This window comes from Verruconis gallopava, assembly GCF_000836295.1.
Source record: "Verruconis gallopava strain CBS 43764 unplaced genomic scaffold supercont1.14, whole genome shotgun sequence".
In the NCBI taxonomy this organism is placed as follows: domain Eukaryota; kingdom Fungi; phylum Ascomycota; class Dothideomycetes; order Venturiales; family Sympoventuriaceae; genus Verruconis; species Verruconis gallopava.
The window spans coordinates 432764-455546 of record NW_015622150.1 but is presented as its reverse complement, the minus strand read 5'-3'; the positions used below and the strand labels follow the sequence as shown (position 1 = coordinate 455546).

General features: G+C 53.5%; 5 protein-coding genes and 1 non-coding gene across 7 annotated transcripts; 1 reads left to right on the top strand and 5 right to left on the bottom strand.

Moving 5' to 3' along the window:
• Positions 1 to 1102: 1102 nt before the first annotated feature.
• On the bottom strand, positions 1103 to 4507 carry PV09_04910 (uncharacterized protein). The gene is made up of 2 exons (XM_016358344.1): positions 1910 to 4507; positions 1103 to 1857 (listed from the first exon to the last, which is right to left on the bottom strand). The coding sequence occupies exons 1-2, from the start codon at positions 4126 to 4128 to the stop codon at positions 1509 to 1511; spliced, it is 2568 nt and encodes an 855-aa protein (XP_016213962.1). The 5' UTR covers positions 4129 to 4507; the 3' UTR covers positions 1103 to 1508.
• An 846-nt stretch (positions 4508 to 5353) lies between these two features.
• Positions 5354 to 8993, bottom strand: PV09_04909 (uncharacterized protein). The gene is made up of 6 exons (XM_016358343.1): positions 8908 to 8993; positions 8041 to 8277; positions 7017 to 7829; positions 6426 to 6536; positions 6103 to 6230; positions 5354 to 5939 (listed from the first exon to the last, which is right to left on the bottom strand). Exons 3-6 carry the CDS (start codon positions 7183 to 7185, stop codon positions 5745 to 5747), a joined length of 603 nt encoding a protein of 200 aa, XP_016213961.1. The 5' UTR covers positions 7186 to 7829; positions 8041 to 8277; positions 8908 to 8993; the 3' UTR covers positions 5354 to 5744.
• A 1209-nt stretch (positions 8994 to 10202) lies between these two features.
• PV09_04908 (uncharacterized protein) lies at positions 10203 to 11541 on the bottom strand. Its single transcript, XM_016358342.1, has 4 exons — positions 11489 to 11541; positions 11340 to 11430; positions 10903 to 11095; positions 10203 to 10757 (listed from the first exon to the last, which is right to left on the bottom strand). Exons 1-4 carry the CDS (start codon positions 11520 to 11522, stop codon positions 10725 to 10727), a joined length of 351 nt encoding a protein of 116 aa, XP_016213960.1. The 5' UTR covers positions 11523 to 11541; the 3' UTR covers positions 10203 to 10724.
• Positions 11542 to 14283: 2742 nt separating this feature from the next.
• PV09_04907 lies at positions 14284 to 15972 on the bottom strand. Of its 2 annotated transcripts, none has more exons than XM_016358340.1 (2): positions 15727 to 15972; positions 14284 to 15640 (listed from the first exon to the last, which is right to left on the bottom strand). In XM_016358340.1, exons 1-2 carry the CDS (start codon positions 15890 to 15892, stop codon positions 14727 to 14729), a joined length of 1080 nt encoding a protein of 359 aa, XP_016213958.1. In that variant the 5' UTR covers positions 15893 to 15972; the 3' UTR covers positions 14284 to 14726. The 2 variants fall into 2 exon arrangements, with proteins under 2 accessions (XP_016213958.1, XP_016213959.1); XM_016358341.1 differs by having other exon boundaries at positions 14284 to 15519.
• Positions 15973 to 17885: 1913 nt separating this feature from the next.
• Positions 17886 to 17956, top strand: PV09_04906. The gene has a single exon. It is a non-coding gene; the product is annotated as a tRNA-Gly (tRNA).
• A 768-nt stretch (positions 17957 to 18724) lies between these two features.
• PV09_04905 (uncharacterized protein) lies at positions 18725 to 22011 on the bottom strand. The gene has a single exon (XM_016358339.1). It carries the CDS (start codon positions 21057 to 21059, stop codon positions 19074 to 19076), a length of 1986 nt encoding a protein of 661 aa, XP_016213957.1. The 5' UTR covers positions 21060 to 22011; the 3' UTR covers positions 18725 to 19073.
• Between the last annotated feature and the right edge of the window lie 772 nt (positions 22012 to 22783).

The following is a 22783-nucleotide window of genomic DNA, read 5'->3' as shown; positions in this document are numbered from 1 at the left end:
ATGGGGCAGTCCGCTACACGGCTCTTCTAATGGGGATTCTCTTGCTTGCTTCATGTTTTATGATCCGGACAAGACTGCCACGCCAGAAGTGGAATATAAACGTCAAGTGGTTCGACATAACTCTGTTCAAGGACAAGCAATTCGCCCTGTACACAGCAGGCAGCTGGTTGGTCATGTGAGTAAAAATGAGTCTCTACTCCCGCGAACGTCGAAGACCATCGAAAAGGCCCCTTCGTCCATGCTGACCTTCTTCTGAACCAAACAGGTGGGGAATTTGGTCCGCATTGAACTTCATTTCAAGCTTCGCGCAGAAAGAAGGGTTCTCCTCAAGCTTGGCGCTCTATCTGATTTCCATCATTAAGTAAGCTCAACGCAACCGAACACCTTGCATGGTCTCTTGCCGCCGCATACCTGAGAAGCTTACCTGCTCGTCTGTGAGTGTAGTTCAACGTCAGTCCCCGGGCGAATTATTCCTCCGCACTTTGGAGATCGAATCGGCCATTTCAACGTCATCACCGGGTGTTCCTTCCTGATGGGCGCTTCGATTCTCGCGCTGTGGCTGCCCTTCAACTACCACCATTCGCATGCGGGCACCATCGTCTTCGCCGCCGTCTACGGTCTCGAAAGCGGCGCCATCATCTCTCTGATGATACCATGCGTATTCAAGCTTGGCAGCCTGGAGACCCTTGGCCAGCGCTTCGGGACGTTCCAAATCGTGCTTTCGACAAGGTGGGTGCGCATGGTCCTGCGCGCAGAGAGCGCGAGCTTTCGTCAAGCCAAGTGTGCCGATACTGACGTGTGCTCCAGCATGCTGACGGGATTGCCCGTCATGGGTGCGATTCTGAAGCACCAAGGCGGCAACAACTTCTCAGGTCTGCAAATCTTTGGAGCCGTGTCTATCCTCTTAGGAGCTGTCCTGCTTGCTGCGTCTAGGTATCTCTTGTCTAAGTCACGCAAGACGTGGAAGGTATAGGGGCCGACTTGCAATTGACACATAGCCCACGAACAAAGGGCGACCTGGTCCTGTTGTTGTTTGGAAGATTAGCCACCGGTAGCTTTGCGAATTATACGAAAGGGAATAAGAGAAAGAGACGACTGTAACATCGGAGTATTGCACAGCGTGCTGAGAACTCAGAAAAAGTGTCTTGCTTTCTCATTTCATAAACCTTATGGAGTCATATGACGTGCTCTGCGAGCATCCGATCGCAAGTCACTCCATACTGAAGGGTTCTCAAAGTGGAGCAATGACTGCAGGCATCATATTTTCTACACTAGCACGCGTGCATCTTTTTGTTCCCCCTTTTTCCCTTCTCGTCCATTATATACGCCAGCGTCATCAAGCAAATCGCACACGCATCCTCAACACGCAGATATGTTCAAACACAAAAAAACAACGCCGATATTACGCTCAAACCGTTCAGGTGGTATAAAGTTATATTCGCCGATCAAAGAGAGGTGGTTGGGGTATCAGTAAGCAAGAGTCGTGAGCATGTGCAAGGCGTCATTCGTCATCGATCCCTATCCACGCCATCCGTCCTGCGTCGCTGACTTGTCAGCCTAGACATGAGGTCGTTCATCCAGTCACGCCAAGGCGCATCACGTTGCTGACGTTGCTGCTCACCCCGTTCGAGGTCTCGTGTGTCCATAGGCAAAGCAGCAGAAGGTGAGTCGTTTCTACTAGTCGCAACTTGGGCCTGCACTTCGTCGTCGTCTTCGTCGTCAATGTCAGAGAGCTCACGTGATGGTGTCCGTTCCTCGTACGAGCTCTGCCTACTTAGCACACCGCGCTGCAAGCTGCGCACCACGTCACCTTTGCAGATGGGACAGGTCCGCCGTCGAGTAGTAAGCCACGGCGTGCTGTTGATACAGTCAGCAAGGCTTCAAAACAAATCATATCTTTATGACTTACATGCATTCCGCATGGAATTCATGACCGCAGGGTAAGCTCATGACGCGACTGACGCCATCAACGTACTCCTCGAGACAGACAACACATTCTTTCTGTCTACCACCATATCGACGTCTCCACTCTGCCAACCCAGCCTCACGCTTCTCGGCTGCAGAAGGACTCTCTGAATTGTCGCCAAGTAATGATGACGTGCCTTGGGCGGGAACTTCAGATGTTGTTCTTGACCGCGGCCTCGATCTCGATGACGACCGCGAAGGTATGCGGCGGGGAGCAGGTTGCAAGAGAGGTGTGGTAGGCGAAGAGGCGTTGGGTGTCGCCAGCGACGTCGTGCTTGCCTCGCTCGCAATCGTGTGGTATGTGCGCACAGGTAGGCGATCAACAACTGATTTGGGCGCTCGCCAGCGACGCCGACGGATCCGTGAACGGAGGAGCAATAAGGCGTAGACGATGGTGAGGGTCACGAGAGGGCTGACGACAAGGACGAGTAAGGTATCGAAGAAGGGGCTCGAAGACATGTTAGTCGGTGTCAAAGTCACCCAAAGACCTTCATGCTTCGGAAGTCCGTCGTTCAGCGCTTTCGAGTCCGCCTTCGACGCACTGTGAGGTTTGGCCTTGCACTTGCCCCCTGCGCACGGCGCTGCCTTTTGCGCGCCTTCATCAAAATATTCGTCACCATGTGTCCAGGGAAGATGACTGAGCCAACTGTCATGCTCTTTCGAGTTGGCGTCGGACTTGGCCTTCGTCTTGTCCTTGCTCTGTGCGGAGTCGACGACCTTGGGCTTCTCGTATTCACCGCTCCCAGGTGTGACGATACCTCCCTTCAGCTGATTTGCGCCAGAATCTGGGCCCTTCTCATCATTCGTCTGTCGCGCCCCAACATCATTGCTGCTCCGGGCCGGCACCATGTCCGGATCGCGCCAATCGTGCACGCCTATGACGAAGCCGTCGTGGCCGTCCTGGGACCCCTGTGACCCCTGAGGGCTCTTGGTTTCCTTAGAGGACTTCTTAGGCTTCTCATCAAAGTCCTGGACCATGACCCAGTCGATGCTGCCGCTGCCGGGGGGTCTACGACTAACATCGTGATTGTCAGACATACCCACAATCCAGAGAATGAAGCGACGGAGCCAGCCATGCTGAGATTTCGGTTCCTCATGTTTGATGTTGCTTACGCTCGACTTGCCCTGTGAAGCGAGCGGTTCGTCGGTCGGCTTCGACACCTCTGTCGAGGTTGTGAAGATGGGCTGGTCGTCAGACTGCGCTTCTTTGTCCTTCGCCTCATTCAGCTTCGCAGTTATCTTGCCTAGGCCGACCTTGTTGCCGTCGACTGGAGAGGCTCCAAACAGGCCGCCGGACGGTATCAGCGACGACAGCAGGTGAGCCGTCGTGTACGAGGTGAAGAGTGCCGGCACTGTGATGTTCGATGTATCACCGCGGGCATACATCGTGACAAGCGGCCCGCCGCGAATGTCGTCACCGACGATCAGTGCTTTGCCACCACGCCGCTGCACCCATTTGACCTTTTCCAGGAAACCACAGCCACCTCTGCTTAGCAGGACTACTTTGCCAGCAATCTCCGCGCTCTCCTGCAATGACTGTATGTCGGCATGCTCCTTTTCACGGCCTTTGTTCGCCGCGTCCTTGATCGCGCTCAGGTCCGGGGCATGGAACAAGTGCTCGTCCGTACCGTCGTCGTCCTCTGGCTTGGGGATGGCTACATCCGTATCTTCGCCCTCTGCTTCCCCTCTCTTCGTATTCTTTGCCGTCTTCTTGTTCACGTTGCCCTTGTGCGATGCATACTTTACGTCTTCGTCTCCCTCGTTGATCACTCGGCCCGATGGCTTTCCCATGCTCTCATCCCATCCCGGGACGTCGCTGCAGCCGAGCTCACCCTCCGCCCGTCCCCCACTGCCCAGATTGTCCTCCCCAAAGCCGCTGCCGATCCACAACTGCCCGCTCAGCCCACTGCTCGGCAGCTTGGGTCCAAAAGCGGCAGGTCGGGCCAGGAAGAAGGTCGAATTATCGTCAGTGAGGCTGATGATGGCTGACGGCGGGAAAAGCGGTGTGTGAAAAGAGAAAAGAGCTCGCAACCCCGACTTCCTCTTTGACGAGGTCAGTGGCGGCGGCGTCGCGCGGGAGGAGCGGTTCGGTATGAGGTACAACAGGATCGTGAGCAGGACGAGCGAGGTGGTGAGAGTGAGGAGAAGCCGTGTGGGCCGCATGTTGACGGCAGCTGCAGTGGCAGCGAACGCAGTGGTGGTGATAGTAAGTGGTGGCAGAGGTGTCTTTCGACCCCCGTCAGGCGGGGACAAGGACCGCCAGGCCAGCAGCTAGAAAGCCAACAGCGTGCAAAGGATAATGGGGGAGCCGGAGATGAGGTGGAAGACGTGGTCGATGCGTGCAGAATATTCGTCAGGTTGGTGAGAAAGTGCGAGAAATGGACGGCGGAAAGGGAGAGAGACAGATGGGAGGGTGGGAGCGTGTGTGGTGTCCGCGCGAGCTGCGAGGTGCGTCCAGGGTGTGAGGTGATGATGTTCCGCCGCCGTCGTGTCGATCGCTGCTCGCCCTCGACGGCCGGGCCACGAATAAGTGCAAGGCTGGTGGGTAACAGAGTGTGCGACGAATCCAGCCGCGCCCAAAAATGCCCAAGCCCAGACAGCGGGTCCGCAAAAAGGAAAAGCACAGGCTCGATGCAATGATGATGATGATGATGACGACGACGAAGACAACCGTCGAACGGAAGCACGGAAGCGTCCCTTTCTTATTTCTCGTCGTATGGCTCGGGGATAGAACCCAAGCGAAATAGCCAGGCTGGAAGCAAGCGCAAAGTCACAAGCAGCCAAAAAGCCCTACGGTTGGACGTCCAGTCACCGAAAAGGTTCACCTCCCACGCCTCCTGCGCTGCGCCGGTCGCTTGCGTCTCTCACGTGCGCACTTTCTGCAACCGCGATGGCATGATGTGCGGCATGGGGTCGCACGCGCGCTCTCGCCGGTTGCGAAGCCGTGTCCTGCGCGAAAAGAAAACGAAGGAAGAAGAGAAACAGGAGGAAGCCCGTCTGGTGCCTTGGAAAGAATCGTCTGTATACTTGCGTCAGCACCGCTCACCGTGTCGCCTTCCGCCGTCGAACCAGTGAGCGTCACGCACATCAGGCCCCTTCGATCCTCGTTGACGATCGTCTCGCATCATGATTTCGTCCTCGCCCGTGCTCGACGTCCGTTGGGGCCCAGAGCATGGAGACTCAGCCCCAGCGTTCGGACTTTGTCCCCGCAGAGCCAAGCCCTACACAGGCGTTCTCCTGCAGCCAGTCACGGCGATCAGACAGCTTCGTCATTCTCTCGCGACAGACGACGCCCGCCTTGTGCCCTGTACCGACGGACTCGTCTGAGTTCACAAACGCGCGACGTCGTGGCGTTTTCATGGACAGAAAAGAAAAGACAAGCAGCGATGGCAAGGGTAATGAATGTGTCCATTGAGCCTGATGTATCCTCGAGCTTCCCTCACAAATTGACGCAATAGTCGCAGCAGTACCCGTTCCAGCACAAAAATATGAAAAGCCTTCCATCAACCCCGGAGAATTTATACAGCCATTGAAGGTGAAGTAAGCCCGTTCTATCGCCGCTATTCTCCATAGCCAACTCCAGCCCATCCTTGCCCACGTTTTGCATCGCAAATTCTGCCGTAGCAATTTTGTTCCCATCCTTTCCGCGGGCTCGGCAGCCCTGTCCGTTCGCACATTCTTTGTTCCGCCAGTTCTCTGCATCTCCATCTCGCCCTCCTCGCCCTCCTCGCCCGCTCCGGCCACTTGCTTCGCTGAAGCAGAGCCTGGCGCCGCGGCACCTAGTAACCCTCGGCCGTACCGTTCCCGTTGTGCACGGCGCCGGAGAAGGCTGGGTCGTAGCTGCCTTCGTCGAGACCGTTCCCGCCTAGTAGCCCGTTGTCGTTCTCGCTGTATGCGCCGGCGGCAGCTGCATTGGGACCTGCGCTGGTCCCGGTGGCGCCTGGAGCGCCGGATTTCTGAGTTGCGAGGAGGGTCTCGACGTTCCAATCAGTAAAGAGTTCAGTGACACGTCTTTTTTTATTTGTCATCGAAGAGATGGTGTCTTGGTGTGCGTGACAGGGGAGAAGATCAGGAAAATGGACAGTATAGCAAAGGGCGTTTGGTGCATCAAGCAGGAAGAGGGACACGGTAGCTTACCTCTCTGTAACGAGCCAGGTAGATCTTCAGAGCTTCGGCGTAGTTCTCGAAACCAAGCGACGTCATCGCAAAGAGAATATCCTCGCCATTGACCGTCTTCCGCTTCTCCTGTTGACATTTCTCGGACGCTGCGTACCGTTAATTGTTATGGCCAATCAGGGAGTCGAAGATTGAAACATTAAGGATCCATTGACCAATAACGGGCTTGGGCGTCGCCGACCATCAACAAACCAACGGCTGGTGAGGACGCCGTAGCCTTGCTGGCTGGAATTGAGGAGGGGTAAAAGCATGAAAGTGATAGAGATATTTTGTCTCAAACATACCCTCGCTTGTGATGAAGGAGATGAACTCGGACACACATTCCTGCATGCATTCCTTTGCTTCCTTCGCAATCTTTGCGTTCTCCGGCAACGCCGACTTCATAATTCTGGCAACTGGAGCAAAGTTACGTATGTTAGCGTCGTTGTCATATTTATGAGAGGAGGATGAGGTCTGATTTGCGGGCTGCTGAGAGGGTGACTGAGCCCCAAGCGAAGCCTTCTGTCTCAACGACATTACCGCTTGATGGTGGTTGGGCTGCACGCTGCACGTGTGTCCGTTATGGGTAGGTCCTGCAGCAAACGTGACGTTCGGAGTGAACCGACACCAATGAAAGCGATCTAAGGTTCAATTGATAGGTCGCGGCGCCTGTTCACTTCGCGAGTCAACGGGCTTTGTCTTCGTTCGAGCGTTGCGCGCGTGCGCGCGCTCGTCGTAAACAGTTGTGGTGGCCTCCTCGCTTGTTTGCAGAGCAGAGCGCACTTGGTCAAACGTTTGCTTAAGGGCGAGATGTATGAGTGGTCCGGGTCGCAGCAGCAGCGCGCAAATCAGAGCCTACGATGCGTCGGGTGTAGCATTAGAAGAGACACACATACCATTGGCTATGGGCAGCCATCGATCCTGTTCCTTAACTTCAATCTCGTGGCCTTGTGTATCCGATGGGTCCATGGGAGCCTTTTGACCGTTTTGATCGTTGATGTCTGGCGTCGTTTGGTCAACTTCCACGGCTTCAGCCTCTGCCTTCTTCGGCTGGGGGGACGACATGTTTTATTCGGCCCTGGTGCAGACGCCCACGAACGCGCTGAATGAGTTGTCGGTATGCAGCGTTATTCGCTGGCAGGCTGGCAAACACGTCACTCAATTGATGGTCGCGCTTCGACCTCGTCTAAGGCTAAGCCTCCTGTACGGCGTCCGTCGCACGAGCTCGGAATAGTGGACTGCACTATGCTGCGCCGTGGCTGCGCACGCCTTTGGTGAGCAGAGGCTATTCTGCAAGCTTTGGGTATGACGATGATCCACCTGCAGGTTTCCCGACTGTATGGTATGGGCCTTTTTTGCGCTTATGCGGGCCGATATAGTATACAGCCGCCACTACAGCTTAGTGGTTTGAGGGAGAGGCGGTAGACGTGTATACAAGGCAGGACGAAGTCAGGTCAGGGTTCTGCTTCGTTTCCCAAGCCAGGAAGTTGACGAAGAACCAGACAGGCCGATACGGTACAGTGGCACAGGTCGTTGCTGAAAGCGTAAAGCGCAGCCGATGCTTGTGGCACAGGACCAATACTCGATCGAGGATGTCGTGAAAGCCGAGAACGGATGCTACTAAGGCGCGGCAGGAAGAGCAGCAAGGTCCCAAGAGAGTATATGCGAGTCAAAGGGTGAAGCGCACCTCTGGCGGTGTAACACGTACTCTAAAACCACGTTACTACTTGCATAACACATCGGCGAACCCAGTTCACAGATCGCTTGTGCTTTTTTGGAGCTTTGGTGCCGCGGCGATCCAGAACTATGACATAAAGAGCCAGCCCGTCAAAGGCTCTTCCGATCTCTCTATTTTTTTTTCATCCAACGTCGCAACAAGTCACTCTTGCATGTGCCAGGATCATCTGGCGCTTCACTTACAGGCAGCTAGCTGTGCTTCTTTCCGACGTTCTGGGCGAAAGACGGCCAGGAACGTGATGTGAGGTGAAGTTTACCTGCAGCAAGGTATCGCTACCTAATCGATAGCCACGTCGCTTGGGACAGGGCGAGACCCAGCAAAAGACAACAAAGCGCCGGGCTTTGGGAGGATATGCGCAGCAGATGGAAGATGCGAATATGCCGGGCTACTGCAAGAACCGGCCTGGCGCGCGTGGGGTTCTGGTTGGTCTAAATTAGATCAAGATCTGGCGGGAAAAGTGGGAAAGGTGGAAGCCCGAGCAAAGTAGAGGCAAGCAGAGGCAGAGGATGATGCGCGAACGAGGATGTGTGCAGGTTGCGGCGGGAAGGCGGGAGTTTGAGGTGAATCGTCGCTGGTTCGCTCGGGGAAGAATCAACGGGAACGAAGAAAAAAACGGGAAAAAAAGGGCTGCTGAGACTAAACGTTTGCTCGCGCCGATTCTTTTGGGTCTGGCTGGTGCTGGCGGGCTATTGCGGGAAACGAACAACAACAATAACAACAACAGACGCAGAAGACACCACACGCACACGCACACTGGCCGGATCCAGATGGAGCCCCAGCCTCTGGCTCACGCAACCAGGCACGCGCTCATTGCGCGGTCGTTCAGCCTTGTGCGCGACGCCAGAGAGCGGCCACGGCGAACGCCATGGGCGGCAGCTCTCAGCCGACGTCGGAAGACGCAATCAGTGCGGTGGCGTGGTGAAGCTTGCGCGAGCGGCAGAGGACGAGGAGGCTGGGAGACGGGTGACGGGTGACGGGCGGGTATGTCTGTGTGGTGCAGCGTCCACTGCCGCGTTGGAGACTCATGGGACTACAGAAACATGACTTACTTACTCACTGACGTCGTCTGGTCGCCTTCGACACACGCGCTCGGTCAGCACGTTCGTTGAGTGGTGGAGAGGAAGTTAAACTCGGCCCAGTCACGGAAAGAAAAACACGCAATAAGCAATAAGCTCAGTAGCTCCGCCGGCCTCGTTGCCTTCGCTCACCAATCATAGCGCCATGACTTTCGCCCTCCGTCCACGGTCGGCACCTGTGGGACGGCCCATGCGATCAGCCCTCGACACACGCCCGTCCGAGGATAGACGCCATGCTGCTACTCGTCCTGGCCGTGATCGACGCAAGGATGTGGGGATCGCATGTGCGCTGTTACTCGTAGACGGAGAGGAAGGGGGTGGAGACGGGTGGAGAGGCCGTTGTGATCATGCTCTTGGGCCACTCACGACCTGCAGCCACCACCGCGTATTCTCATTCGATCCTCGCTATTCCTGTCAAATTTCGCATCCGTCGTGGTATTTTCCATTGGCTGCATCTCAGTCAAAGATCCCGAAACGGTCCTCTAACGAGATTCGAGAAAGCGTCCCACAAACTCTACACACACAAACTAACTCTGCGCACTCTCTGTCCTCTTCCTTGCGAAATGTCCGGCTGCCCTGTGATCTCAACCATGCACAGCTTCGAAATTGCGGTCAGCTCGGAAGCAAAGAGCCAGGCCCGCGGTCCAGACCTGCAGCAAAGCTGTCTAGTTGGCAGTGCATAGCCCGCTCCCTCCTCATCGCTGCCATGTCTGCTGAGCTGTTCACCTCGTGAAGCCCGAAAGTGTATGCAAACCAGCCAATCCTTCCGTCATCGCGCTGCCTGATGCGGAAGATCCCAGCCCTAACTTTCGTACGACTGCAAGCGTGGGAAAAAAAAAGAAACGAAAGAAAGGAATACGTCAATGTAGAGGAGGCTTCGTTGGCATTGCATTGATGAAGGGTCGCACAAATCCACAAGAACGACAGTACTCAATTCAGCCCTGTCCGATGCTTCTCTCATTTTCATCCTATTCGATTGACGTTGCGGCTCACGGTAGGGCGACCAGTCAGTTTGAAACATCGACCACCAGTTGTGCAGTCCGCAATCTGTCAAAAGACGCGTTCGGTACCCAGTCAGGCCTTTGCCCGCACTGATGGTGAACAGACATGGATGCAGCGCTGAAAAGATCGCTGCATCGCCAACGCATACGCAACATGCAGCCCGCCAGCTAGCGTTCTATGCCTTTGTCATGGGAACATGGGATGTTTCTGCGTGCGTCCACTATCGTCGATGCATTCCATGCATGTCACAGGAAGACTTTGCTTTCGGGACCTTGAGATTTTGCCTGGTTATTCTTAATCGGACTGCATTGTAACGCTACAAAGATGGTTGAGGTTTATGCTATTCTTCCATCCGAGGTCGTAGTGCCCGAAATCACCCATCAGGCGATGTGTGCCACGGAGATATTTCTCTCTTTCGTCCTTTCCTTGCTTACAAGTTTCCTTTAGCCGGAGCTAACGCACTGCAGTATCGCGACCGCAACATTCCAGTAAATGGACCCACCCGCTTGACGGCAGATAGGAAAGCGTGCCGGTCCTTTGATTTACCTACACTATCCAAACTAAATTGACTACGACGCGGCATGGACAGTAGTAATGGTCGTTAGACATCCCCATGGCGCCTTAGGCGAACCCGGTAGGGCGACCGTTGAGATTTCACAGTTCTAGTGACGGATTTCGCAGGTCACCTGGTCCTGGAAAGCGCAGCGCAAGCAGGGAACGCCTTTATTTCCTTCGCTGCGAAACTACTGCCGAAGCCCCATGATATCACGACGGGATGTGCCTGCTAGTTACTGTTGAACTACTTGCACGTTGTTTTTCTTCTGTAGGATTTGTTAGCAGCGGGTACTACCGTCTTCAAACATGAACCACTGTACAAGAACGAATTTGGTTATGGTAGGGACGTGCACAAGCTACAGCGACTTTGCGAGAAACGAGAGGAGAGATAGTTGGAGAACGAAAACGTACCTTCCACTTATCCATTTCCTCCTGTTTGGTTTTATACTGAGCTAGAAGGTCTTCAAGCAACTTCTTCAAGCCATCAGAATTGGTCCTGAGCGCAGGCACAACATCTTTAACCGTTCTCTCAACCAGAACTCCATTGATCATGCGAAAGCATTTTCGGTCTCCAGGGAGAGGCTCTAACGTCTCCAGAACAAGTCTGCAAACTTTGTCAGCGCAATTCAACCTGGCGAGCAGTCTTTGATAGCATTAATTAAGTGAGCATTTCAAAGGGGGCTTGACTCGCAACATGACATTGAGCATGGGCTGAGGCGGTGAGGAGATCCTCAGAACAGGTTTTGAAAGAAAAATAGATCACATCCGATGAAAAGAGCATGCATAGCGGTGTGACAGATCGCCGGGACATCCCCGAATCGAGGGAAAATTGCAAAGTGGCTACGAACTTGTGCTCTTCCATTTCTTGCTCGATGTCGCCGATTTTCTGGGCGAGTTGCTGCAGTATGCTCTTGTAATTCTGGTACTCGTTCTGCAGCTCTGTACACGTCAGGTCAGCGTCCTATCTCTGAAGTGTAGGAGGTATGAAGACACATACGCTGCTGCCTCTGGGTTGCTACTTGTTGCGCCATGGTCTTCTCAAAATTGTGTGATGTTGGTTACACATTTCGCAAGCTTCGCCTGATGCAGAATATCCAGTTGAGGTGGTCCGAGCTCCGACCGTGGTGCTTCCAGGTTCCTCACTGTCGGTACGCCTCACGTTTGCGACACAACGACATCAACTTTGGCGGTCAAGAACGGATACGTTCAAGCGCTGTATACATCAAGAAACAATGCATCCCTTACTTCATACAAAAGACAATGCCGGTATGTGTCGAGCACAATGCGCAGTTGTCATGGATTGTCCCACTAACAGCCGGATGCAACAGGATGCGAAGAAGTCATGGCGGCGCTAGAAGAATGTCATGCGCGTGGCTTTCTATACAAGGCAGTCGGCATGTGCAGCAAGGCGAAGCATGAGCTCAACATGTGCCTTCGAGCGGAGCGGTTGGCAAGAACGAAAGAAAACCGGGAGAAGGCCATGGCGAAGAGAAGGCAAACGGAGGCGCTCTGGGCAGATATTGATGAGAACTCATAAGAACTTCCACAAAAGCGCTCGCTGATTTCGTCGCGACTAGTGTCACGACTGTACAAATACTATTGGGATTTTTTTTTCTAGGCATAGCGCTGGCGTCCCACAGGCAGTGGACTAGAATCGGGAGCGTCATCATCTCAAGGTGTAAGAAATAATCTTTGCTACAATCATAAAGCGTCTCCATTTGAAAAGAAGCATGCCCGGAGTCTCGTGCAGGGACAAGGATGGAAGCGCGCCCCCATCCATCTACACAAAGAATTCAAAATGGCAATAATATAGATGGACTGAAGTCGACGGTTACCTAGCACGCGATATGAGCTCCCTATATGTGCGACAAGACGCAATTCTCCAATCTTCAACGTTGCCTTTCCAAGCGCAAATCCGATCATCCCTTTGATCAGTGGCGGGTCGTGGGGCTCTTCGTCCGCGACAAAGAGTTCCACTTTCTCATTGTGCTTCTGTCCGTATGTTGTCAGCAAAGGCACGAGCGATTTCACTGAGGATAAGTATTCTGTACCTTGAGTTTCTCCTGAATGTCCCTGACGCCATCGATCAGTAGCTCGTCAGCTCAACCAAGGACGAGCGTGTTCTCCACGGGAAGATGCCCCCACCACTTGGGGGTGCGTCTAACGGAGAGTTGTAATTGTCGCGCGGGTCGTCACCTATAAATGCATCAGACCACCTTTTCAATACTGGGTCGAAGAGTTAGTCCTTTAAATCATTGTTCTTGAAGGCTGGACCCGTCTGATCGAACGTGATCCATGGAGACACGAGGACTAGGCCTTTGAATGTGCCGGCTTCAACGAGGATCTTTGGCACGTCACTTCAAGGGTGCACGATCTGCGAAAGTAGGGCCATAACCAGGTTTCCTCCTGCAGAGTCGCCGCCTATAATCACTTGCGATGGCCTGAAGTCACTCTCACTTGTCAAATACTCGAGTGCTGTGGCCGCTTGTATCAATTGCATTGGAACGACGCCGCGGGAGCAATGTCTTGCGCGCGTCAGCCTCAGAGCAAACGCTCCGCCTACTTCGCAACTTTACAACATACCGTACTGTGGAATGAAGATGGTCAGGCTCTTGCCCTCCTTTTGGCCTTTGGTACGACTCTGTATAATAAGGTCATGTGAGCTGCGAAAGCCATGAACGCACATCCGCCACCTACAGGCATCAGGACTAATCTCTAGGGCACATCAATTGCTCGTACCATGCAGCCATAGAAGCACATTGCCAGATCCTCTACCCACCAAGCCAACCGCCCACCGTGTCTACAATCTTGACCATCTGGTGCGACAAAACCTTGGACTTCGCAAATACGATATACGTCTCAGACGTAGAAGGCGAGAGGGACCTGCTCGCGACAATCCGACGTCCTCATAATGATGGCATATCCTCGTAGACATCGTGCTGTATTTGACTGGTGCTTGCATTTTTCAGAAACGCTCTCATCGCAGCTTATTCAAAGTGATTCTTAAACGACGGCACTCCAGCCTTGTCGCGGAAGAGAGCCGTGACGGTGGTGGCAAGCACGGCAGCGACTATCGCGAGCATTAGTTTTGTGCGATAGCTTATCGCAAAGTCACTGGCCTGTCTTCGACAAGGATGCGACAAGCTTGATGTACTCCTGCAGCGTGAGCTCGGGTTTGACTCTCATGTTGAATTGGCGTCTCGTGACTCGAACTCAAATCGAATCGGAATGTAAAACGAAAATGGTAAGCAATCACGTCGATCAATTTGCTTCGTGCGGAATTGTACGAGAAATCTGACCTGGTACTACCAAAAACTGTAGTGCAAGTCTTGTAAAGTGTGGTGCAAGATTCGTTATATAATAATTGGTCCCTTATTTATGATGATACCAAAGAAGAACTGCGGTTATCAGTTTCTTATGTTCTTCGACATCACGGAGATCGTTATCGTCTATCTCGCGAGCACACTGTTGCCAGTTGATGATCCTTTGTGGGCTCGGGTAAGACTGGGGTTGCCGACGTACATTGTGTCGCGGTATCCCATGTGCGCCTTATGGAAAGGATGAACAGCAATGCGAGTCGCTGGCCTGTACTTGTCTACGGCAAGGTAGTGTAGTGCTGAAGGTTTTCCAGATAGGTTTCCTTTCTCGGAGGGTGACATCGGGAGCTGAAAGTTTTGGAAAGAACAATGAGAAGTACAAAATATGCTACGGATTGATTCGATCTTTGCTCATCATCATTATTAGAGAAACATAAAGGGGGTGGAGAGGGCTGGCACCCGTGCCTAATCTTTCGGCTTGCAGTGTGGACTAGTGACCCAATCAATACTGCCCAACAATCAATCTGGAAGAAATGACTACGACTTTATCTTTCGAGGTGGAAGCATTTGACAACGGGGAGTAGTAATTTAGATACCTTCAATGGCGCGGTAACGTTACAACAATGGCGGCTGTAAGATCTACGTTGAGCTTTAAACAAACTCGTAAAAACACATACGTGTGCGGAGGCAATAGTGAAGGATACTTTTTCGATCACAAAGCCCTTTGCTAGCTCCTGCTCTCAGCCATTGCACACCCATTCACGTTTAGCGACAGCAATGCCGGGCCCTTTCAACTTTGCCCTTTCCAAAACATTCCCACGCTGTGAATCCGACATGGAATCGTGGGCAAGTTCGCAGGGTTCAACGACGGCCCGCAAAAGTCCACCGGCATCTATGCAGTGCTTGACGGCTGTAGATTCAGTATCCCTTCTTCCTGTCGATGACATTGATGAGCGGCTCGCCTCTAGCCTTCCTCTCGAGGTTAAGCTCGAAAACTTGGAAAGCTCGTTTGGCGTAGTCATTGGAGTTGCCGCTTACGTGGGGCGATATGAAGGTGTTCGGGGCCTCCCACAGCGGGTTGTCCTTGGGCAGCGGCTCCGGCTCGGTAACGTCGAGAGCGGCGCCGCGAAGCTTGCCCTCCTCAAGCGCTTTCTTGAGCGCCGCCGAGTCGATGACGGGTCCGCGAGCGACGTTGGCAACGAACGCCCGCTTCTTCGACAGGACGTCGAATTCTTCCGTGCTGAGGACGTGTCTCGTGGCCGCCGTGAGCGGGACGCCGACGAGCAGGACGTCGATGTCCCGACCGAGAAAATGATGCAGCGACGCTTTGTCGGTGCCGGAATACCACTCGCTCGGGATGCTCCCGTCCGGATCGCCCGTTCCGGGAACGATGAAGCCGGTGTCCTTGCGTTTCTCTGGCGTGTCTCGTGGAGAAGCCGTGTAAGCAATGACATCCATACCCATCGCTTTTGCCACTCTTGCGGCTTGACGACCTATGCTGCCATAGCCGTACACGCCGAGGCGCTGACCGACCAGATCTTGTACCTTCTGGCCCAGCGACGGCTGCCAAAGTCGCTCCTTTTGTGCTTCGTAAAGTGCATTATACGCGTGACCAAAATTCAGCAGCGACATGATGAACCATTCTGAGATTTGTGGCCCGTGGATGCCGCTGACGGTAGCGAAAGGAATGTTGGTCTCCTTGAAAATGGGCCTTTGCACGACCTTGTCAGATCCAGCAGATATCAGCTGCACAAATTCAAGATTTGGGCATGAACTTGGGGATTGCGGCAGCGTGAACAAAGTGAGCAATGCCGTGACGTCTTTGTAGATGTCTTTGAGGGTGTAAATCAGTCGTCCGTGACCCGACTATCATTACGAAGGTCGACTGGGAAACCCTCAAATGAGAGCAATGACGCACCTTCCGGGAGCTGCTCCTGAAGCCCCTGTTCTCTATTAAAAGTTACTTGCTTATAGACAAACTCTGCTGTTGGGAATTTCTCTTCGAGTCTCTTTATCAGATCTGTCGGCTCAGGCCAAGGAAGTGTGAGAAGGATTTTCTCCGAGTCTTTGGGATGATCGCCCATGGCTCACATGAATTATGCCTCGTGCGAACTCAATCCACGAAAGCTTTGGGAGTGTTCTAACTGTTCGAGCCAAAAAAAAAAAAGTGTGATGGTGGGGTAACGAGTGCACCTGAAGCAACACCAGACGCGGAGCCATGGCAAATTTGATCGACTGCTGACGCGATCAAGCCTCGTTAGTCAATCATCGGGAAGACGGAGCCTGAAAAAAAGAGCCAACTCGCCGCACCCCGAGGACATAGAGATACGCATCACTTGAAACTTGGAAAGCTTCATGTTTCAAAATGTTGGGATGCGGGACCATGAGTTGTTCAGATGACTGTTTTTTTTTTTTTTTTTTTTTTTTTAAATTACTTTGTATCACAACGAAGCAATGTGGTTTTTGGACCACAAATCGCGGGACAGTTAGTTACTTTCGTCTTTCTCCCGGAAGTATCTAATCAGACTACAAACTGGATCCCAACTACGAATCTGGTATATAGACGTGAAAGGGCGGTCCTGGTGTTGCACTAGTAGTTTGCAGCATCCATTCCTTGCTGCACAGAGTGCAACATTAGGCCTCCAAAGACAAAAGCTCTTTTGGCACGGAAAAAAGATTATGAGCTGACAGTGGAGCAAGATGTAAGTTCTGAGGAGGCCAAAAAGCAGAGAAATTGGTCCGACCATCGTCTAGCACGATATATAATTAACGAACTAGAGCCTTACGTAGTGACCGTTTTTCACCAACCAGAGCAAGCCAGGGAAAGAAAAAAAAAAGTGTTCGCATGTTCCAGCTAGGCTGGACCCTCATATTTCCTTGTGAGAGGAGAGGGGTTCGACTGATGCATATGTCAGACATTGGAAGGTTCGCTGGTCGTACGGGATGAACTTACACCCTCGCTCTTTCGAACTGCGGATCTGCCATTTGAAATAGCCTAAACACAGCGCCTTAACCACTCGGCCATCCTCCCAGTAGCATTTTCGGAAAGTTTGGCCGACTTTTAACTAGATTGTGTGATGAAAATTGCATTTACGGTATCAAATGAGCACACTCAATTGGTTCGCACGTCAAGGTCTCGCGTTGCCTCTTCTGCGAAAGCTGGAGCGAGTATCGAGTTTCGGTCTCCGATTGCAAGCATTCGAAAGGCGAGCGGACCGGTTTCGAACACGGCCGTTGCAGGATCCTGTCGTTGAATATTTGGCCAGCCGAATTCTAGTGCTTAGACGATCGTATGTGACGTTTGCGTCGCCGTGTCCCTGTCACACGGGAAACGATGTTTTGGCGACTGGCTGCTCCTTGGACCGTTCTTGGACAAAGAGATGTGAGACAGCGCATCGCTGCTGGGTGGGATCCAACGCGGTCAAGAGAGAGGCCAAATCTCAAAAGCAGACGAATGGAAGTGAATCAGCCATACATTTCAGATCGTTCATGATGGAGCATGGACTCGTCGTCCTCACAGCGAGCGCTGCAAACCAGCGCTCGCTGCTCTGTCAACCCATGACGGCCACTCAAACAGACCGAACGGAAAAAAATAACACCAAATCAACCCGCTGAGTCTGTGCAGTCTGATCAGGCAGCCTTTCCCCCTTTTTTTTTTGACTTGTTTATTTATTTATCAATTTTTTTTTTTAAAAAAAAAGTTTTTATGTTGCAAATTTAGCACAATGGCAGGCGATCACCTCGATCTACGTCCTGCAGCGAGTCGTTAAAAAGGAACACAGTTCTCGCACATCAAACAGATGTACAAAGCGTGCAAGATCGTATGACCTCTGACCCTTTGCATCCGGACGCCCTCGATCTTTTCACGCGTGCCTGCGCCCAACTCGTAAGCCCCGTCCGCAGACAGATCGAACACGCCCCGAGGCTGTTTTCCACACGTGCGTCCGCGTTGGGCGGGTAATGCCGCAAAGTCGGCTGCTAAGAAAGCATCTTTGGTAGAAGTCTTTTTTTTTTAGAAAAAAAAAGGTGCTTTGTAACGATATAGTTTTTGACTTACAATACCCTCTTCAACAAATCGCATCAGTGGTTTAGTGGTAAAATCCATCGTTGCCATCGATGGGCCCCGCGTTCGATTCGCGGCTGATGCAATTCAAATCTTCTTTTTTTTCCTCCCACTTTTTTTTTCGCCCCACCTGGTCCTTGGTCACGTAACAGGCCTTGGGAACTTTAGCTAACAAGCTTTGGCATTTGCACACATGGGTAAAGGTTACTTTTTTCTTTTGTTGCCCTTAGCGTGTCGAAGGGAACAAATGGCAGAAGAAAGAGGTCCAATTGAGATCTAGGTATGGTTCAACACCAACACTTTATAATTTCGGTCTGTTTTTGTTGCTCGATATGGTCTACGGGAGGTGGATTCGTGCTTTTCTCCGCGCAGACCTGGTGAGGTATATACTCCCGCACAATTGAGAATCCTGTCTTTCCAAACGCAGAATAAAAGTGTCGTTTAAAGAAAAAAGGGAGGAGAGCGAAAATTCATCGCCTCGAGAGTGGGATGACAAAATCTGCCGCCGTTGCAGATAATTAAAAGGAAAAAGCCGCCATGAGGGTTCTCCTTGGCTACTATTGGTATCATACATTAACAACCTCCATACTGCACCCTACAGCACGTAGCAGTGGGCGCGTCATTCCCGCCTTATAGGCCTCAGTATCGTACAGAACTAAGGGACGAGTTTAGAACAAAAGCAGTTGGTAGATATGAACAGGAAAATAACCCGCCTTGGCAAGTATCCTTGCGTGAAACTGATCCTCCAAAACAAAAGTCCCATGCTTTTTTTCTTCGTCAACAGAACAATCCCGCCGCGAGTAAAATCATGTGTATCTGTATGTATTCACAAAGGTAATTAGATAGATAGAGAGAGAGAGAGAGAGAGAGAGAGAGATTATGGAGACTGTGCGGGAGGGAGAGGGAGAAGACATGTCCTATGGCGACGGCGTTCCAAAAAGACTTCAACGCCCTCCTTCTTCTCCGTATTCTATGATTGCAAAATCAGATGTTTATGCGTTTAATCCCCCACGGGCTCGCTAGACAGGAGAAGAGCCGGATGCAGCAGAGAAATAAAATGTAAAAAAGGGTTTAAAAGCGTCCAGAACACTGGCCACTTCGTGGGCCGAAAGTCCCCGGACATGCTAGACGATATCGATAGGTGGTAGTAGTAAGCCGTCCACAAAATACCTGTGGCGGATATATTTGAGTGGTGCACAGAATTATTGGAAACTCCCCGGTATCGTGAGAGAGAGGCGCTGCACGTCTTTAGCCGGGGTGGAGGCGTTCTCGTCCTGCTCGTCAACTTCCCGCACTGTCTCGGAGCCGCTAGATTTGGACGTGTACGAATGTCGCGCTTCATCTTGGAGCTGCTGAGCGGCCTGCTCCTCTATGCGCTTCTCTTCTTCGGCGGTCAATGTGCTGGTCGCGGCGGAATGACCGTCGTTGTTGGCTACAACAGCCTCGCCGATGGACACGCGTTTGGTTGCCTTCTCGCTTTGGAAGGGGTCGTCCTCGCTGTTGCGTGGGGGGAGGCGTGGTGGTAACTGCGGCGGCGTGCGTTGGGCCTCCTCGCTGTTCCTGCCCGACTCGCTCGCATGCTCAAACGTCGGACTTCGAAGATTCTCCTTATTCTGCATGTAGGCAGGCAAAACGCCACCTCCGAGCCTCTGCCAGAACATCCGTTCGCGGAGTTTGACGCTTTCATCCCAAGCGGCTTTGATCTCCTCGTCCGAGTCGGCACGCCAGTGCCCGTCGCGAATCATGCGCAGGAACGCGATATAGTCACACGACATGCGCACTCGGCCTAGGCAATAATCGCACAGAGGGTATCGTTGTGCATCTTCCGTCTCGGTGACTCTGAAGCAGAGCTTGCGTTGGTACGGCTCGGTCTTGCGGTTCTCGCCGCACAGGGCACAGGCATTGACGGGGCCGCGAAATCTGGACATTGGCGTAGGCATGGGCTCTACGACGAGGGTACCCGCGGTCATACTGTTCAGGATCGTCCTCTTGGCCATCCAACCGACGCCAGGTGCGCTGTCCAGACGCATGGTCGGTTCTATGTCCTCGGCCAAGGCTCTCTTATAGACAGGCGTATCTTTGAGCTGCGGCACGCTGGACGAAAAGTCCCTCATTTTCGGACTGCTGAGCACGGTGGGGAAGACAGGAGCAGCAGGCGACGAAGCTTTCGAGCTCTTGGTCGAGTCCGAGCGCTCCAGGCCAAGCACGTTGACACTGCCAAAGCTACCGCTTGCAACCCTGCTCGGGGCTGGAGTCGCCTTCGCCGCAGCCTTTATGAGGTTCTTGAAATCCTCAAAGGCCGACAGATCGTATCGCATGACCGGGGTAATCAGATGCGAAAATTTTAGCGGTTGGTCGGGTTGTATGTCGTCAATGCCAGGCGTGACGGGCGTCAGATTTGCAGATTCAAATAACCTGCTCATCTTGTCGTGTGGGGCCATGCCAGGCGTTGAGGGTGCGGTGGAAGTCTGCACGTTGCTCTCGTTCTCGTCGCGTTCAGAACTGATCTTCTCTACGACGGCTTTCAGGTCTTGCAGCTGCTCTTGATGGGAGCGTAAGAGCACCTCGGCGTCGTTCAGCTGGTTCCTGAGCGACTCGTTGCGTTTTTCCGATGCTTCGGTCTCCTTGCGCGCGTCGGCAACCATGCCGTTGGCCTCCTCGAAGAGCGCCGATGTCAAGTTCTCGAGCTCCTGCTCCATCTCCTTCCGCGACTTTTCAGCCGCTGCACGCTTGGCCTGCTCCCTTTCCAGAGCCTGGATGGCTTTCTCCTTTTCCTTCATCATCTCGGATCGCTCGTTCCGAGCCGCGTCAAGTTCTTTGTACAATTGCGCCTTGATCTTTTCCACCTCTTCCTTGCGCACGAGCGAACCGACGCGGATGGCTTCTTCATGCTGTTTTTTTGCCGCCTCGAGCTCGGCAATGACCCGTCTCGCCCGTTCGAGCTCCTCCCGAGCCGAGTGCAGCTGGTCGTCCAGGCTCGTCTGGAAGTTGATGGCTTTCACCAGTTTGGCGCTCAGCATAGCGATCTCGTCGTTTAGGTCGGGATGGTGCCCCGAGGTGGCGGAATCCGACCGCGACAGCGGCGTTGAGGGCGTGGTGCTGCGCGGGTTTGGCAATGTGTTCATGCCTTCACTATCCGACCGAAAGAGATGTTGGGGCACACTGGGAGGAGGAGCCACAGCAGCCATCTTGTCGAGCGCAGAGACGGAGGAAGACGACTTGAGAGGCTTGGTCGTCCCTTCGTCGCGCGTCTGGACGGCGCCCGTCGACGCTCTTATAAGTTGCTGAGCGCTTTTGGGACGCGGCAGGCCACTGGCGTCACCGAGGGCGCAAGCGAACAGGCTAGCGCAAATGTTAACCAGGCAGGAAGGAAAACAAAAGGGACGGGAAAGGCAAAGGGCAAATAAAAAATTGGCGATCAGTCGCACTGCATGGTTCGAAGATCGACAATAAAAGGCTTGCAGAAGAGCAAATACAATGGTGACAGCTTTCTTGCAGGACGAAAGGACGGGTTGAAGGATGGCTCGAAAAGTGATCACTCACGACTGATCAGCCAGCGTTGCGGATGAAGGGGCTCCACCTGGCCCCGGTCGCGGAGTACGGCGGGATTATCAGAGTGAGCTCGGAATCACTGGAGCGGTGCAGCCGTGAGGGACAGACAGCAAGCAACAAAACGAGCTCGCTGCAGGCGTGCACAGTGGAGGCGCAACAAGGAGGAAGAGATACTTCCGAGGCGGCGTCAGATCATTGCAAGGACGCACGAGGACCCCTGCAAAAAGTAAGTGGGAAGCAGACAGGCAAACAGCCTTTTTCGAGGCGATGCGTAAGTGTGTGTTTGTATGTTGGGTTGTACGTGCGTGCGTGCGTGCGTCGAGCGTAGACGGGAGTCAGCGTCCGTGTCTCTGTAGTGCAGGAGTGCGAGCGTTTCTGGCGTATGCGGAGGGTTGCACCAGCCAGGCGGAGCGATGAGGATGAGGAAAGAAAAGGTAGAAGGAAGACGGGAAAAGGACGCAGAGAGGGAAGACGAGGTGGAGGAGGAGGAGATGCCGGCTGGAAAGACGCGGCGAGACGAAGTCGGGAAGCGAGGATGCTAGGCCGTGCAGCGGGTGGGCAAGTTTAAGGCGTGAGCGAGGATGCAGCAGAGCGGTCGAGTGGTGGCGAGTGGGCAGGCGAGGGAGTTTGTGACGTTTGCTGGCACACACATGACCGACGCAGAGGGCGAGCGTTAGCAGGAACGGGCGGTCGTTGGCATGGAAAGGCGCATCACGCTTCTCTTGCTTGCCGGCTGTGCTGGGCGCCAGCCGCAGCTCCAGCAGCGGGAACAGCAGGCCGCGGCCTGGCGCAGAGCCCACGTTGTTCGTCCAGGCCCGCAGGCAACCCGCCCGCCCAGGTGCAGTCCACAGGCCGCTAGCAACGAGCAGCCCACCGCCGACGTTCCCTTGGGCCCCCCGGTGATCGTCGCTGTTTGTGCCTGGCCTTGGCTCAACCCTCCCGCCGGGGCCCTGCACCGCAGCGATTGCCTCAACCGCGTCGACTGCCACTACCAATGTCCACGGTGCCGCGACCAAAACCACCACCACAAGCGTACCACTACTGCAGCGCCCTGCTGCTGCTGCGCTGCTCGTGCCACTCGATTCCGAACCGCTCGCTGGCAGCTTCGCTCCGCACCGCTCCGCATGTCAGACCAAAGAAACCTGCCCAAACCGGACGCAAACTCTGTTCGGTCGCACGTGCTCGGCGACAAGCCCGAGCCACACATACACACCGGGCCTGGAACTCTCTCCCTTCTCTCCCCACGTGTGCGTGTCTGTCCTTTCGTGTCTGGTGCTCGGTTACGCCGACGTAGTTGCATGCACTTTGTTTCTTTCTTTTTAAAATTTCCCTCCCATCTTTACTTTTGGCACCCTGTCCA

Coding starts and splice junctions, on each gene's coding strand:
- PV09_04910 (XM_016358344.1), bottom strand. CDS start 4,128: ATGCGGCCCACACGGCTTCTCCTCACTCTCACCACCTCGCTCGTCCTG. Junction 1,858..1,909: donor GAATTCCATGCGGAATGCAT/GTAAGTCATAAA, acceptor CTGTATCAACAG/CACGCCGTGGCTTACTACTC.
- PV09_04909 (XM_016358343.1), bottom strand. CDS start 7,185: ATGTCGTCCCCCCAGCCGAAGAAGGCAGAGGCTGAAGCCGTGGAAGTT. Junction 6,231..6,425: donor CTCCTTCATCACAAGCGAGG/GTATGTTTGAGA, acceptor AACGGTACGCAG/CGTCCGAGAAATGTCAACAG. Junction 5,940..6,102: donor ACCTGGCTCGTTACAGAGAG/GTAAGCTACCGT, acceptor TGGAACGTCGAG/ACCCTCCTCGCAACTCAGAA.
- PV09_04908 (XM_016358342.1), bottom strand. CDS start 11,522: ATGGCGCAACAAGTAGCAACCCAGAGGCAGCAGC. Junction 11,431..11,488: donor AGCAACCCAGAGGCAGCAGC/GTATGTGTCTTC, acceptor TGACGTGTACAG/AGCTGCAGAACGAGTACCAG. Junction 11,096..11,339: donor CAAGAAATGGAAGAGCACAA/GTTCGTAGCCAC, acceptor CAAAGTTTGCAG/ACTTGTTCTGGAGACGTTAG.
- PV09_04907 (XM_016358340.1), bottom strand. CDS start 15,892: ATGGGCGATCATCCCAAAGACTCGGAGAAAATCCTTCTCACACTTCCT. Junction 15,641..15,726: donor TCAGGAGCAGCTCCCGGAAG/GTGCGTCATTGC, acceptor ACACCCTCAAAG/ACATCTACAAAGACGTCACG.
- PV09_04905 (XM_016358339.1), bottom strand. CDS start 21,059: ATGGCTGCTGTGGCTCCTCCTCCCAGTGTGCCCCAACATCTCTTTCGG.